The sequence below is a fragment of the Streptopelia decaocto genome, assembly GCF_964273445.1.
Source record: "Streptopelia decaocto genome assembly, chromosome: 3".
Taxonomy (NCBI): Eukaryota; Metazoa; Chordata; class Aves; order Columbiformes; family Columbidae; genus Streptopelia; species Streptopelia decaocto.
In genome coordinates, this window is record NC_138656.1 from 95,062,980 (window position 1) to 95,078,686 (window position 15,707).

Consider the following 15,707-nt stretch of genomic DNA (forward strand, 5'->3'; position numbering starts at 1 on the left):
TGGATTGGTTCAGTTCTTATATTACCTTTACACCTTTTTATGTCAACATTCATTGTTAGAGATTGTTGTACCTTGCTCTCAGACTTGAGCCAATTTCTGTAGTAGTTTCATTGCTAAATTATATATAGTTATGTATAATTATATGTAGTTGTTATATATAATTTCCAGCTATTGCATTATGTTCCCCAATGACTATTTTCCTTCTGTTTACCAAAAATTGAACTCTACATTCCTTAGCTCAGACAAAATGGTCTCCCAAATTATTGCTCCAGGTATTCATTTGTATTGTTTTCTCTTTCCCTGTTTGGTAACACAGATACATAGGCACACTCAAAATGCGATTTCCTGTAGGAGTAGGTACAGATGTTTCTTCTGCAGCATCCTGTTAACCGTATGCTAGCTCAATTTCAAGTGTAGAACTGGACCGTCAGATTTTATCCTATTGATTAGCTGTTTTGTTTTCCTTGGGACCATCCAAGGAAGGAAAATTCTGTGGAATCTCAAGTTGCTTGATAAAGAGGGAAATAACAGCATGGGCTTTTCACAGACGGGATGAAATCATGGTTTCCAGGGAGACCTCAGAATCATTTGTTGCAGCCAGAATGTGGAGCTGCCAACTGCGGTTGCTTACGTAAGTTGCCCATCCTATATTATTTTCCAATCTGTTGTGTATCAGTGAAGCAACTCAAGTGCTGTGGTAAACCTCCTTTTTCTTTAACCCATAATAACTAATTGCCAGCACCTGGCACAGGATTCTCTTGGAATGGGAATTAATCCAACAAAGTGCAAAGTGCCAGAATAAATTGGATTTAAAAATACAAGTCTTCTGTGACTTCAGATGCTGGAGCACGGATACAAACTTTATCTGCTGTAGACTGGAGGAGCCTGTGGGTTTGCTGTGCTTTACTGAATCATGTGAAAAATAAACAACCCATCCCACTTAAGAAGATTTTTGCTTTCAGAAATATGTATCTTTTTGCTTGGGTTGTAATACATGTCAGCTGCTTACTTTGGTCTTTGGGGTACATAATTAAAGTTGGTATAAAGCCTTTGTACAGTTGATACAAAGCCTTCTTTCAGAAATTTGACAAAAATATGATAATTTCTTTAATCCTCTCTGCTTCTTTATATCATATTAATAACACTTTCTGCTGTATATATATCAAAGCTATAGATGTGGAATGTAATCTTATGTAGTACTAATTCCTGTGGTTTACTTTATTGGTTTACTTTATTGAACACCTCTAATAGTGGAAATCGTGATTATGTTGCAGAATAGTTTCATTTAAACTACCAGTCCATTTTTTTTCCTTGTCTATCCCTAAAATGTATTTTGGAGCGAAGATTGAAGTGAGTTGCTTTGTCAATAGTTTGTGCAATACTCTTTTGTCTGTTAAGTTAACCATTTTTAATGAGAGATTGAAATAGGGGCTGTGGCACAAAGGAATGAAAACTCAAACATAAACTTGGTGTACTTAGTGCCTTTACTGAACTTTGGTGGAGAAACCCCACATAACACTTGAGCAGCAGGAACAGAGCACGCTGGTGTGTACTTGAGGGACCACAGATGTATATGCAGAGACAGGTGATGCTGCTGTTTCTCTGAGGTCTCCAAAATTCATTCACTTCCTGCAGCACTTAGACGTTCACCGTCTGCTACCCCAGGTCGTTTTGCTGCTGATACCACACAGCTCCCATTACTGCAGCTGTGAACAAGATATACTCACTGACTCAGCTGCAACAGGCCTTTGCCCGCATCTCTCCTCGCTTCTTTCATGTGTTTCTCCAGCACTGGCTGGAGATCTCTGTTCTCTAGTCTGGCTGTCAGTCTAAAAGCCTACCTGTTGTTGTAAAAAGAAAGAGAGCAAAGGTGATAGGAATGGGAGGGAGAGCCCAAGCAAAAGCGCCAGTAGCTTTTTCTTTTTAAGGTAGTTCAGACAATGCTTTCTGCCTGATTTCAGGGTTAGGAGATACAGTATCTTGAACTCTGTACTCTGTGTACTTTGCATAGCCATGTATTCTTGTATAGACTAAGGACAGATATTGCTTAGCCAGAACAGAACCATTTTACAACTACTTTTCATTCTTGTTGTACTAGTACTAACTAGTAAAAAAAAAATAAAATACATCTCACAATATGCGTAACTTAAACACATAAGTTTCTTTCTTGACTCCTCTTAATAAAAGCTCATCTGAACTACTCTGTAATCATATATTTAATGTTGTAGAACCCTCCTGGCATGAATGTAATTACACTGGTGATGATGCCAAGACAGTTCATTGCAACATAGCAACAGAAATAAATGGTATGGGGAATACTAATGTACTCATCACTGTAGGAGATTTAGTCTATTTATATACAATCTTGCATTTATGTACATATATGTATGTGTAAACCGAGCCTAAATTAATGTCTTCACAGCCTCACCCTTCTGAGGAAATGCTATTACTCTTTTAAATGTTTGCAATATAATAACCTCCTCAATTGTGCCCACCAAGAAAAATAAATGAAGAGGAACAATATGTGGAAAACATGGAAGCAGAATGGGACTGAAATCCAAGTGAAAATAAATACAGATTCAGATGTATTACTTGTTAAAAGTATCTGACTTAGAGTAACCTCATAGACTTTTTGAATGCTGAGGACTGGTAGTATAAGGTACAGTTAGGAATAAATACCAAAATGTAAATTGCCCTAACATTTTATTTGTAAAATCCATTAATTTTGAAAACAGAACAAATATAAAAAGAGGGTGATGCAATATTGAATTACTTTTCCACATTATTTAGTGCATATAAATCTGGATTTTCAGTGTTGATTTTTCACTTGCTGTACGGTTTCTGTAGTATTGCATAACTTTTGGAAATGCAAAGAATCTCATTTATATCCTTTCAGTCATTATTGTTGTAATGTTTTAATATTTGTCCTTTCGTAAGCCAAACTTAACAATCTCTAGTTGAATTAAGAGATGTTTATACAGTGATGTAATATGAGAGAAGTGTTAATTTATACTTGGAAGGCGCCATAATATATGTAACCTTTAGTCTTGTTATTTTCTCGGGATGCTGGAGAAGGTTGAAATCATAGCCTTCCTGGCTTCTTTCAGAGGCAGTAACTGGCAATGGGAAATAGTGAAGGAAGGAACTCCTACTTTCAGTGTATTTCTTTAGTGTAGTTCTTCAGCAAGAAATCTTCATGCAGCAGAGAAGCCAGGGTTTTCAGAGGAAGGAAATCTCCCTTTCTTTCCCTCTCCACTCCCAAGTTTGGATAGTGACAAAACTGCAGTGAAAAGCAAATATTTTTGATTCTGGAAGATTCCAAATTGCTCTAAATGGAAAGTTTCTTCAGAGGGTATTCCTGGGAAGAGTAAAGTGATATACTTAGATGCCGGAAAGCTGCATATGGAAAGTACATCAGTAAACTGCCTTTTGAGATACAGAAGGTGCTGCTTTTAGGCATCTTAAATGCACAGTGGAAATACTGCCTAACCTGCAGAAAAGGATCTGGGGGTGTTGATTGACAGCTGGCTGAATATGAGCCAGCACTGTGCCCAGGTGACCAAAAAGGCCAACAGCATCCTGGCTTGTATCAGGAATAGCATGGCCAGCAGGACTAGAGAAGTGATTGTGCCACTGTACTCAGCACTGGTGAGGCCCCACCTTGAATACCTTGTTTACTTTTGGACCCTTTATCATAAGAAGGACGTGGAGGTACTAGACAGGGTGCAGAGGAGGCGATGAAGCTGCTGAGGGGCCTGAAGCACACATCTTGTGAGGAGCAGTCGAGGGAACTGGGGCTGTTTAGCCTGGAGAAAAGAAGGCTGAGGGGAGACCTTATCGCTGTCTACAACTACCTGAAAGGAGGTTGTAGCATGGAGGGCGTTGGTCTCTTTTCCCAATCAGCAAGTGATAGGACAAGAGGAAATGGCCTCAAGTTGTACCAGTGGAGGTTTAGATTGGATATTAGAAAAAAAATTTCTTCATGGAAAGGGTTGTCAGGCATTGGAACAGGCTGCCCAGGGAAGTGGTGAAGTCACCATCCCTGGATGTGTTTAAAAGGCCTTTAGATGAGGTTCTTACGGACATGGTTTAGTGCTAGAGTTAGGTTAGGTTATGGTTGGACTTGATGATCTTGAGGGTCTCTTCCAACTGAAATGATTCTATGATTCTGTGCTTAGACACCTAAATTTCCTACTGAAAACTTATGTTGGATGAGAAATTCATCTTCCGTACATGCATACAGAAGATGCTATCATTTGAATCTCTGTGCACATCTACATAGCAAAGATGTTCTGGAGGTTGCATGATGCCTTTGACATGTCTAATACACTGGCAGCCTTGAATTAAATCACAAATTGAGTAGCGTCTGTTGGTGTCAGTAATGGCTGTACCACATGTCCACTGTGTAGGGAACCTGGGTTCAATTTCCTTCCTGGTCAAAGGTGCTCAGTGACCCTATTTGTGCAAATGTTGCTGCACAGCAAAACTGCAGCACCCAGAAGAAAGCAAGAAAGATGTTGCAAAAGCTGTCCAGTTGGTTTAAGCTGCCTAAAATGACACAGCATGAAGGTGAGTCAGTATGTTACCAATATCCAAACCTCACTGAGTTTTTCTCCTATACATTACAAAAACTGAATGTGTATTGGGGAGACTGTAATTTATCACGGGACATGAGCTGATGCAGACAACTTTGTTGTACCCTCTTATTTTCCTGCCTTTAGTGAAGATAGAAATGATACTCTGCTAACGGCTTTCATGGATAATAGGTTCTTATACTACTGCCCTGTGGGCCATGGTTCAAGGGCCCAATGTTTAGTAGCACTGCTATGGTTTTTACCTTTCATGCACAGAAACTTGCCTGAGTCTTGATGCAAGTCTCAAAGATATTCAGAAATACCTGGTGTACTCTATAACTCCTCATTTGAGGGGCTCAGAGCAGAGGCCTTTGCATAAGCTGTTTGGGGTCCCTCTGTGCAAGGTAGACCATTTTGCCCCAGGGAACTGTTTCCGCTCTCTCTAAACATCCCTTTTGCTATCAAAGTGTCACGTAAACAATACAAGATAAAAAGCATATGGTGAAGAACAGAAGAATGGCCATAATGAGTCACACTAAAGGTCCACCCAACCCAGTATCCTGTCTCAGTTAGTGTCTGATAGGCCTTTGTGTCTTTAATCTGATTCGTGGAGTCGGGAGGTAGCCAAAGGCTTGCTCCCACCACTCTGTGCATGCCAGAGTTACAAACCCTCTGAGTGCAGTGTGCACTTTCCCATTTAAGGTGGAAAAATTAAATAACCCTGGGGGATGCCTTGAAAAATACGTTAACACATGCTGTTTCTCCATTAATACTCTCTCAGTCAGCAACCCATTATTTGAGCTTGATGCATTTGTTTAGTAACCCTGTGTGGATTACTCTTCCATGAACATATGTATACTAAAAGTGCTTTGGTGTAACTGAGAGGTGGGAAAGCAGTTTGATAAATATGTTTCCCTAGTTACATTTGGTAAAACCACAAACTAAACAAATAATTTGGAAAAAGACAGGGGCTAAAATTTTAATTGAAATATTTTTATTTAAGTTATTTTCCACAGAACTTAGCATAATATCATAGAATCATAGAATATCTGGAGTTGAAAGGGACCAATAAGGATCACTGAGTCCTGGCTACTGTTTACAGATGCAGAGGAAATAAGGAGCAAGTGTGAATCCCGTGTCCCTCTGCCCGTGCAGTGTGGGGACAGGCTGACTGTCCCTTAGCTCTTCCCTGCACTCCCTGACCCAACTCCTACAGCTCCAGCAGCAGTTTGGTAGGAGGACCCTGACTTCTCATAGCAGCTGGCTGAGCTCTCAGGGGCAGTGAAGAAGGCAGTGGGCACTTCTATGGACCACCATTGGGACAACTTTCTCTGTTTCTCTTAAAAAACCTGGAGATAGAAGGGACATGATCAGCAGTGATGAATTTTGTCTTTTGGCAGTGTCAGTGGAGAGGTCCTGGGCCAATGTTAATAGTGGCCTCTCCATGATAGCACTAAGGCACTTGGGCAAGTATTTTCTGTAAGTAATTTCAAGTACACTTCTGTTGCCTGTGCTATAATTGCTGTGTCAAAAAGACACAAAAGTTTGGTCTCTGTAGTTGTTGGTTTGGCATCTCTTTTCACTGTTAAAAGTGCAGTGCTATATTATTATTTTCTTTCAAATAAATTGAACACTGGATAATTCCTGGAATCCTCTTTGATTGCTTAATTCTTGGGTTTATCCTTTTAATTTTGGTTTCTATTAATAACCAAGTGCATTTTGGACTACTAAATAGTTATTTGGCTTTATACTTATAACAAAGTTCCCACATTGAGTATCTCATAGTTTTCAGGCTTTATTGTAAATGAAATACAGAAGGACTTTCACAAACTCATGGAAAAAATTCATCTGTTGAGAGAACACAATTTGGTTCTGCAAATGAGATAGGCCTATTTTAACAATTATTTTACTGATTTTTTTTAAGAATTATAAGTTGGAGCATGGGTTTCACCAAAAGAATGGTGTGATAGTTTCATTGCTTTAATGTTTTTCAAGTTTAATGAGGGGCACTGAAAGCTGCTATAGCATTCACTAGTGAAGAATGGAAATTCTTCCCTGTGAGAAGTGACATGTGTGATGCCTGCCCTGTAATTCCATCCTGAGCTTCCCCACGCTGATGCCTGATGGCTTGTGAGGGTTTTCCCAGTATTATTTCTTTTACTGCTGGAGCGAGACCGAGTTTGGATATGCCCCTCATGCGAGTCTAGGGCTGCACAGTGAGCAGCAGTTTGGGTGAGTGAGGCTGGGCTCAGGGGGAACTTGCAAACGTTTCTTCTTTGTTGTTCTACGCTTTTGTGACTCCTGTTTCACAGAGTTTTAAGACAACTTGATGAGAGCTGACCAGTGGGGTCATATGAGGGATGTGCCATTAATTTTTGCCTGTTATTTAAAGTATATGCGTGAATGATGAATGCAAATGAATGATAGAACACAGAACTGAAACATTCAGAGGACAGCACATTTCTGCTGGTTGTGTCCATGGAACACACCACAGCATATCCCCATGAATTTTCCTTTCCTTACTTCTGGTTCCCCTACAACACCCCTAACTGGCAGTGGTTTTGAAATGACCTTTCCCCTCTGCTCCTAAACCAGGCTCCCTGACACTCCCTGTGCTCCAGGACAGCCAGTAAATGCTGTATTCACATCCTGCTTTCCATCTCTGATGGTACCACAGGGTAAACGTTTGTGGAAAGATGAGCAGAGATGAAAGGGCCGGTGCAGTTTAGGGCAGGCACTAATGGCTTCTGCAGGGGCTGGTGCAAGGAGAGCCGTGCCAGGAGCAGCATCCCTGTGTCCCTGCCTGACCTGAAGTGCCTGCGCGTATGGCATGGAGCACATACAAGTTTTGTGCTGCAGGGAGTGTGTTGTTAAAATAATTTTGTAGATTTAGTGTGCTTTTTTTATTTTGCAAAAAAAAAAAGATGCAATATCAATGGTAGCAGTCCCTGTACTCCTTTTAGTGAAGACTGAGGCAGTGAAGTCACTAAGTTGCTTTTTTATTTTCCTTTTGCATAAAGTCTATAGATTTTACGTACATAACCATTTATACACCACAGAGATGACGAACATCAAAAATAATTTAACGTACAGTTGTGATATTATCCTCAACAAGCTTTTTCACAACTATTCCTTATCAGTTTTTTGGACCTTTTTCCTTTGGGCTTGCTGGTGGGAGAGGTCTATAGGATTTTGGAATTTGTTTGGGCCAGGACTGTAGTTTTGGTATATATTAGATCTCTGCATGGTAGTCTGTCTTGTCTTTTTTTTTTTTCTTTTCAGTTTTAGGTTTATATTTTTCTGATATTTTCGAAGAGTTCAGTTGTCCTTCTATGGTTACATGCTGTTCAAATTCCCACAGAGATATGTTTTCATATGTTCTTTGGTATCACTCAGTTTGGCTTCATGAAAGATGTATTTTACCCTTCAGTAAACACTTGCCACAGAAAAGGCTGCAAGTGATTTTAAAATGATGAATCTTACAAAGCATCAAGTCTTAAATAATCAATGTAAATTGCCCACTTCTACTATGGTAAGATTTTCTTATGTATTACATGCCTGTTACTTATATACTTAATTTCATAGTTTGAACATATCCTTTTTTCAAATAGCTGGGACAAGAAATTGCCACTAAATGTACTTAAATGAAATTGACATACCAGTATTTGTAGCATCAGTGGAACAGTGCATCTTATGTCCTGTCCCACAGACCCCAAAGTGCTTCATCTGGTTTCTTACCCATTCTGACACAAGGCAATATGAATAGCAAAGTCTGGTGTTACCTTGCAATTAGTTGTAATCCAAAAGTGATATTTAATAACATAGTAAATATGTTTTTGCATTATTGATTTTGGGGGATTATATTAGGTAGGAGTAACTTTTCATGGAAATTTATTTTTGTGCATTCCTTGAGGTCATTTGAGATTATAATTATTTTTTTTGTCTTAATGGAATAAGTGCTCTATAAGCAGTGGAAAAAACAAAGCAGCTGACTGAAAAGCCAAAGTAAATCGACTTGCTGATTTGGTGACTCATCTTCTATCTGAGAAATATGGATCATGAATATACCAGAAATGAATCTGATATTGAAATTACTACCTCACACCTTGTTACTGTCTTGCTCCCACACCTTTGTAATCCCTTTTCCCCTTATTATTTTCCTAAAAACATCATGTCAGGTATAGACGTCTTTAGAGAGAAAGGTCTGTGTTTAGCCACTGTAGAATTTTGGTGCAGATAACAGCTCACTGTCTGCTGGGTGGCTGCTCAGTATATTGTAGTGATTAAATGGGATTCTATTCAGCTTACTCCCTTGACTAGTCTTGGAAAATAAAATGGTTAGTTATCTCCATTTACCTTTCTCTTCTCCTACGCGGCACATGCAATAGGCATGCTGAATTTTGTTTTGGCGTATTTTTGGGGAATAGGATTTTCCAGCGGTACAGAAGTTTCAGAACACCTGCCAGTAGCTTATTGCTGGTAGTGTGGTGGACACCTTGCCCCCCAAAGAGTTCAAAATTAAAGATCAGCAATATAAAAAGCACAAATACACACAGCTTTCATCCCCTCCCCGATATACTGACTTTTAATTTTGTAGTATATTAAATATTTTCACTTATATTTGACCTTTTCAGTGAGCGTGTAGATCCTTTTGGAGTGGGCATAAGTGAAGGTTTATGTCTAAAAGAAAAAGATATGAAAAGGGAAGGAGTCTTGGCTTTATTCAAGGAAGGCGTTTGAATTCTAGGAAATGGGCTGAAAAAAGCAGCAAGAATATTAGTGATAAACTAGCGTGTAACAGAGGAAGACTAACATGGCTGACAAAGCAACACTTGAAGAGAAAAGAGTAATATTTAGTCTTCTAGCCAGATGTAAAATACTTAAATGAGTGAAACTGAAAGGTAATGCAACGAATTGGCCCTGAACTGTTACTGAAAATTTGTCCTGAACTTAGATTTTCTTTTTCATGGTTTAGAGATTTTCCAATGAATATGGGAAAATCTGAAAGCAGTAAGTTGGTTGGTCAATTACTGAGCACAATGTTCTTCTGAATGCAAACCAAATAACAGGGAAAAAAGTTTCTTTTATGATTTACAAAGATAGATGTAAAGTATTCTAAAATTCTGTCCTCTGTTATATTAATGACATTTGATGAACCAAATCTATGCTTAAATGAACAAGTGCCACCTCATAGTTTAATAGAAATCACAGGATCACATAATGACTGAGATTGAAATAGACTTCTGGAGGTCATCTAGTCCAGCCCCTAGAGCTGGTTGCCCAGGACCATGTCCAGAGAGCTTGAATATCCCCAAGGATGGAGACCCCACAACCTCTCTGGACAACCTGTGCCAGTATTCAGTCACTGGTGCATGCACTTACACCAGCAGTTAATCCTCCCTTTCCCTGTTAGGGTGTTCCTGTTTTGTAGTGGAGGATAAAATGGAGTTAGAAAAATTGCATTTTGCATTGGAGGATGAGAAAACAGAATACGAAAGAGATTCATTATACTTATATTCTTGAAATGAATGGATCTTTAACACAATACTCAAAAAATGTATCTTTTCCCATTATGATTCTATTTTTTTGCATTTAACAGAAGTAATTGTTATGACTTAATTTAAGTATGGTTCCTTTCTGACTTAATATATTCTATGATTTTAAATTTGTTAAATAGTAGTTATGACAGCAACATGAAACCAAAGTTGCATCTTTGCTTTGGGACCCTCTTAGGGATATAATCCAGAGACCATGGTAACAAAGGAGATAGAAACAGGAAAAAAAAAGTGGTGAATATAATGGATGTAACCTTTGATGTTAGAGTACACAGTGGGCTTGGCTATGCTGGGAGGGGGCTGGGGCTCACTGAGACCCAGACTCGTGGTGGTGGTCTCAGCCCAGGACAGAGGAGGAGAAGTGTCCCAGAGTCCCTGAAGTAGCCAGGTATGCGGGTTGAGACTGAAGTACCGTGTCCACACCAGTACCTGACACAAGCACTTGCTGTATTTTGGAGCAGCAGCTGTGAAGTCTTTGGATAATGGCTGCAGAGTGGGATGGTGGTTGGACGAGTGTGACTGGGAACATAACCTACTTGCGTGTGTATGTGGCAAGTGAAGTATATAAATATGCCTTGGTGAAAACAGAGCTTCCGCAGAAAAGCTGGTGAGTGTTGTTGAGTTTAGAATCTCAACTTTGGGCTTACGTGCCTGACTGACACTTTTGGGGTCTGTGGTGCGTTGCAGGCTGGCCTTACATTTGGGCTTGCAGATTCGATTTCAAAGCTGTTCCTCATGTACAGGTTTTAAAACACAGCAATTTGGATTTGTTTTGTAATATAATGACACTATGCTTTCTTTTCATTTCTTCCCCATCTAGTTTAATCTGAACACTTTGAAAATACAATACACATGGCACAGATCAGAACATTTTTTCAGATGCTATTAAGTCTATTACTTCATGATTACATCTCAGCTGAAGATGGGGAAACAAGAGCAAGTAAGTCTTAAGTTTTTATATTTTTATATTTCAGATAAGGGCAACTTCAAAGCATGCCTTGAATTTATAGTAATCATTTTCAGGTTCACATGCACACTTCTGTTGATGGTGATTTTTTTCCATTGTAATTTTCTTGGTGAAAATACTGTAATATAGGGTAAGTAACTTAAATATTTCTCCTTTAGGAAGGGAATATCTTTATTTCTTTTTTTTTGGTCCTGGAAATGCCCAAGGAGGTAGATGGAACTGTAAAGTTCCAGTCTTTATATAAACATGCGTCTTGAGTATTTATATTTTCATTTCTTCAGGAGTCCTCTTTTAAATAGCTTAATGTTATGTGAGAAACTAAATAACAAAAATAAAGCTTCTGTGAGGGGAAGCTGAGATAAACCTCAGCTTTGGGACAGACCTTCTTGCATATTCTTCAAAGTTAGCATCTCAGACGCCACCAAACCAAGTTATATACTCTAAATCTAGTTTATGGAAAAGAAAAAGTTGAAGCAAGGTAGCTTTTTGAAAGACAAAGTGAGTGGAAAAAAGACTGTGGAAAACTTTCCTCTGGCCACAGTGATACTTTCAGAGTAGGTCTTTTTTCTCCAGTTCTGCTCTTAATACAGCAATTTTCAGTATTGTACAACATGCTCCATAAAATTCCTTTTGGTCTCTAGAAAGACATACATTTTTTTCAGTCCACCTGCTCTAAGCTGGGCCTGCTTTCAGCAGGGTCCAATGTCCCTTCATCAGGTCCGAAGTCCCTTCCGACTGAAATTACTGTGTGATTGATATCCCTGACTACAGAGTGACACACTCTGCTCGCCCCTTGCTCCTTCTCCCAGCGTCTCTTCACCACCTGCATTGCAAAATGATCTCTCCAGCAGACCATGGTCAAGTGCTTTCAAGGAAGGTGAAATCTTGACCTGACCAGATGTGTCCGTAGGCAGATGTCAGGACAGGGCCAAGCTCTCCTTCCTGTGCTGGAGCTGCAGCCTTTCACAAAGCAGAAAGCACAGAAACACCCAGCAACCCCTATGAGCCCAGGTGCCATGGGATCAAAATAATCTCTTCTGGTTTTGGCCATCTCCTTGGGTCCTTGTTTGTCGGTTATTTAAGCTCCTTTCACAGTTGATGGAAGGTGATTGTCTCCTCTGGAGTTATTCCCTCCATCTGAGGATGTTCATATAAGAGGGGTAGGACTGACCTATAGAAATGCTTGTGTCAGTCCATGGCCTGTACTTGGCAATTTAGTCTAACAGCTCCATTTATAAGTGACTACAACTAGGAGAGCTGAGTCCACACCTTAATCATCTGCAGTGTGCTTGGTTTGCTAACAAAACCAAGGTTTTATGTTTATCATCTGTGCAGACAGAGGTATGGAAAAAAACAAAATGTATTTCTCTCTGCTCATTGCATGATGTGCAATTGCCAGCTGAGGAACGAAATTCCAGAAATTTTCATAGTTGTTTCTGGTGATAATGTGAAAACCAGAAAATGGTGTGGTTTTCAGATACCAAGCTGGAGCTGTGTGGATTATGGAAACAGTCTTGTTTTCTCTGATAAACTCAGCTGACCTTTTTTTAAATGGAATGTATTTGTCAATATAGATTCTAACATAAACATTAATTGATATGAAAAATGTTTCTTATGGAAGAAGAAAGTGGAAGTGTTTGTTGAAAATTTTTCTTTATTTTAGGTTGCAGAACTGCTCCGGCAGATTTAGTTTTTATCTTAGACGGCTCTTACAGTGTTGGCCCAGAAAACTTTGAAATCATCAAAAGCTGGCTTGTCAATATTACAAGAAATTTTGACATAGGGCCAAAGTTTATTCAAGTTGGAGTTGTCCAGTACAGTGATTACCCTGTACTTGAAATTCCCCTTGGAACTCATGAATCCACTGAGAACCTCATCAGGGAAATGGAATCCATACACTACTTGGGAGGAAATACAAGAACAGGAAGAGCTATTCAGTTTGCCTATGACCATCTTTTTGCAAAATCTTCAAGATTTTTAACAAAAATAGCAGTTGTTCTCACTGATGGAAAGTCCCAAGATGAAGTCAAAGATGTAGCAGCAGAAGCAAGGAAAAATAAAATCACTTTATTTGCTATTGGTGTTGGCTCAGAAATTGAGGAGGATGAACTTAAAGCCATTGCCAATAAGCCTTCATCAACTTACGTATTTTATGTTGAAGATTATATTGCAATATCAAGAATTAAAGAAGTTATAAAGCAGAAACTCTGTGAAGGTAAGTTAGAGATCATAAAATATTTTAGAAGGTGTGCAGAAGACAGTTGTGTACGTGTATTTATTTCACAAACAGTATGTATTATTAGTGTAACCTAAGGCACCTGATGATCTTTAGTATGATCTTCTTTCATTTTGATCTTGTTTGTGGAAGTCCCTCCTAAAATGGTATTTTCTCTGTTAAACAACATTTGGGAAGTATATGATGTGTTAACACAGTGTGTGTTTGATTTTGGTATATAAGATTTTGGCCTAAGCCCCAAATTTTTGCATTGATAAAGTTTGTAAACCCTAAAGTAGGTGAGGAATTCTCATAGTGCCGAGAACATAGGGCTTGCTTTGTCCTTTTCCTAGATGTGGCTGACATCTACAATCTGGCATTTCTTTTCGACAGTTCAGAAGATAGCCTATCATGACAAACAGGAGTTCTTCCGCTAGCATGCATTGAAAAACCCAGAAGAAAGGCTCTTGGCAAAAGTGCCCCAAATTGTAACAAGCTGTTATGATCTTTTTTAGAAGGATTTTATAGAAGAATTAGCCAAGACCAACATTGTAAAGTGACTTTTTAGCTTTAGAATGCTAGTAACGTTACTGCATTGAGGTTTCTGATAACTTTGTAAAACACTCAGAAGGACCCTGTTATACAATGAATATTTATCAGTGCTATTTTGTACATTTTTTTATTTCCAAGAATTGATCCAAGTCATATTTCATTTGGACCATATTCCTGCACTTAGTAAGAATGCAAAATAGTTTTCATTTGCTCTCACTTTCAGTATGAACTTCATTGAAAAAGTATGATACTTATTTTGAGGTTAATAGTGTTTATTTCTTGATACACTTACAAAAATCTTAATTCCTTGTGGCTGATACAGTGAGGTGGTCAGTCCAAAAATTAAATCAGCTAAGTGAAGCTAAATTCTTTAATAAAACTTAATGCGGAGAGAAATTTCCCAAAATAATAATGATGTTTTCTTTAAATAAAGCTTAGAAGTAGTGACATTCTATTCCATCAAGATGGATTTTCTGCTTTCAGAATTAAGTTAACTAGTATCCTTTAAAATTCAGCTGCACTATTTGACTCTTACAGAAGGAATGTGTGATTGTTGACTACAAAAGGGTACTTGAAGTGACCCTTTGCTCCCACTCTCTGATGTTGGGCTCTTCCCTCGCTGTAGCATTGAGATGCTTCTCTCAAAGAGCGATCAGAGCCAGTTGGCAGCTTCATTTCTAACCACAATGTCTTTAGCAGGTGAACTCAAAGACTGGAAATATTAGATCTGAGTGGTGGTTTGTTTTATTCTTGATGTTAAGATTCACTTGGACTCTGGGAGAGGAAGTTCCATGAGGGCAAAGCAACAATGATTTGTCCCTAATCTGCCACATAAATCTGCCTGAAAATTCTGGAGTTCTCTCTTGATCATCTTTGTTTTAATGTCTAAAAAAATGCTAGCCTTCACTCTTTGGTGTTTTTAACTTCTTTATTATGTGAACGTAGATCTAAGAGCTTAGGGGTAGTATTTCCTTTCTGGAAAAAGGAGGCCGAAGTTTGGTGGTTCATGTAGCAAGTAGCGTCATTATCAACAACTCTCATGTGCCTTCTGGGAGCTCCAGTGTTCATTTTAGAGTATGGCACGGTGAAAAAACCTGCTGAACCTGTCATCCAGAAAGGACAACGTGGCTAAAGCTTCCCCATATATTTAAAGTTTCTTATTCTGGAACTCAAATGTTCCTGTGTTATTAATATTCTCTAGCAAGAATATAGAAAAGAAAGATGATGTGTCAGGAATGCATTTATAAACAATTTTCAATGCAGACTTGAGAAGTATGACTGGAGGATGCTGGGTAAAGTTCCTTTGCATTAGATAATGTGTTTTAAAATCAAAAAGTTATTCCATACTTCAGGACAGGAAAAACAAAGCATCAGAAAACTATATAAAACACTAAAAGGGAACAAGATTTCAGTATAGGCTAGAGAGTTGCTGTGACTGATACTATGGATGGGAAACACAACCCCATTTCCCTTGGAAGATAGTTCCTAATTTTGCCACTGACTTCTGCATCCTGTATAATGGCTCAGATACTTATCAAAATACTCTTGACAGAAGATGATCCAGAAGACCCAAAAAAGGTTTACTGTCCTAGCAATGCTTTTAAGTAGCTTTTCAATGTGCCATTGGAAATAAGGAATACTTCCTTAATGTATGATTTTACAGATGCTCAATTTGTGTGTTGATTTGGAATAGTTACTTTGGCAGTGATCCAGAATAATGGCCCCCTCACAGAAAGTAATCCTATTTCTGTATTTAATTTTTGATTTTACACCAGATTTCTAATCATAGAATCATTTTGGTTGGAAGAGACCCTCAAGATCATCAAGTCAAACCATAACCTAAC

The 15,707-nt window shown here is 38.7% G+C and overlaps 1 protein-coding gene across 1 annotated transcript in view; it reads left to right on the top strand.

Annotated features, from left to right (window-relative positions):
• The first annotated feature begins 412 nt into the window (after positions 1–412).
• COL21A1 (collagen type XXI alpha 1 chain) overlaps positions 413–15,707 on the top strand; it is a 91,658-nt gene continuing 76,363 nt past the window's right edge. Inside the window, exons 1-3 of the mRNA XM_082047860.1 lie at positions 413–635; positions 10,950–11,069; positions 12,760–13,311. Coding sequence (XP_081903986.1) covers positions 10,982–11,069; positions 12,760–13,311 — 640 coding nt within the window. The 5' untranslated portion in view covers positions 413–635; positions 10,950–10,981. The remainder of the gene's footprint in view (positions 636–10,949; positions 11,070–12,759; positions 13,312–15,707) is intronic.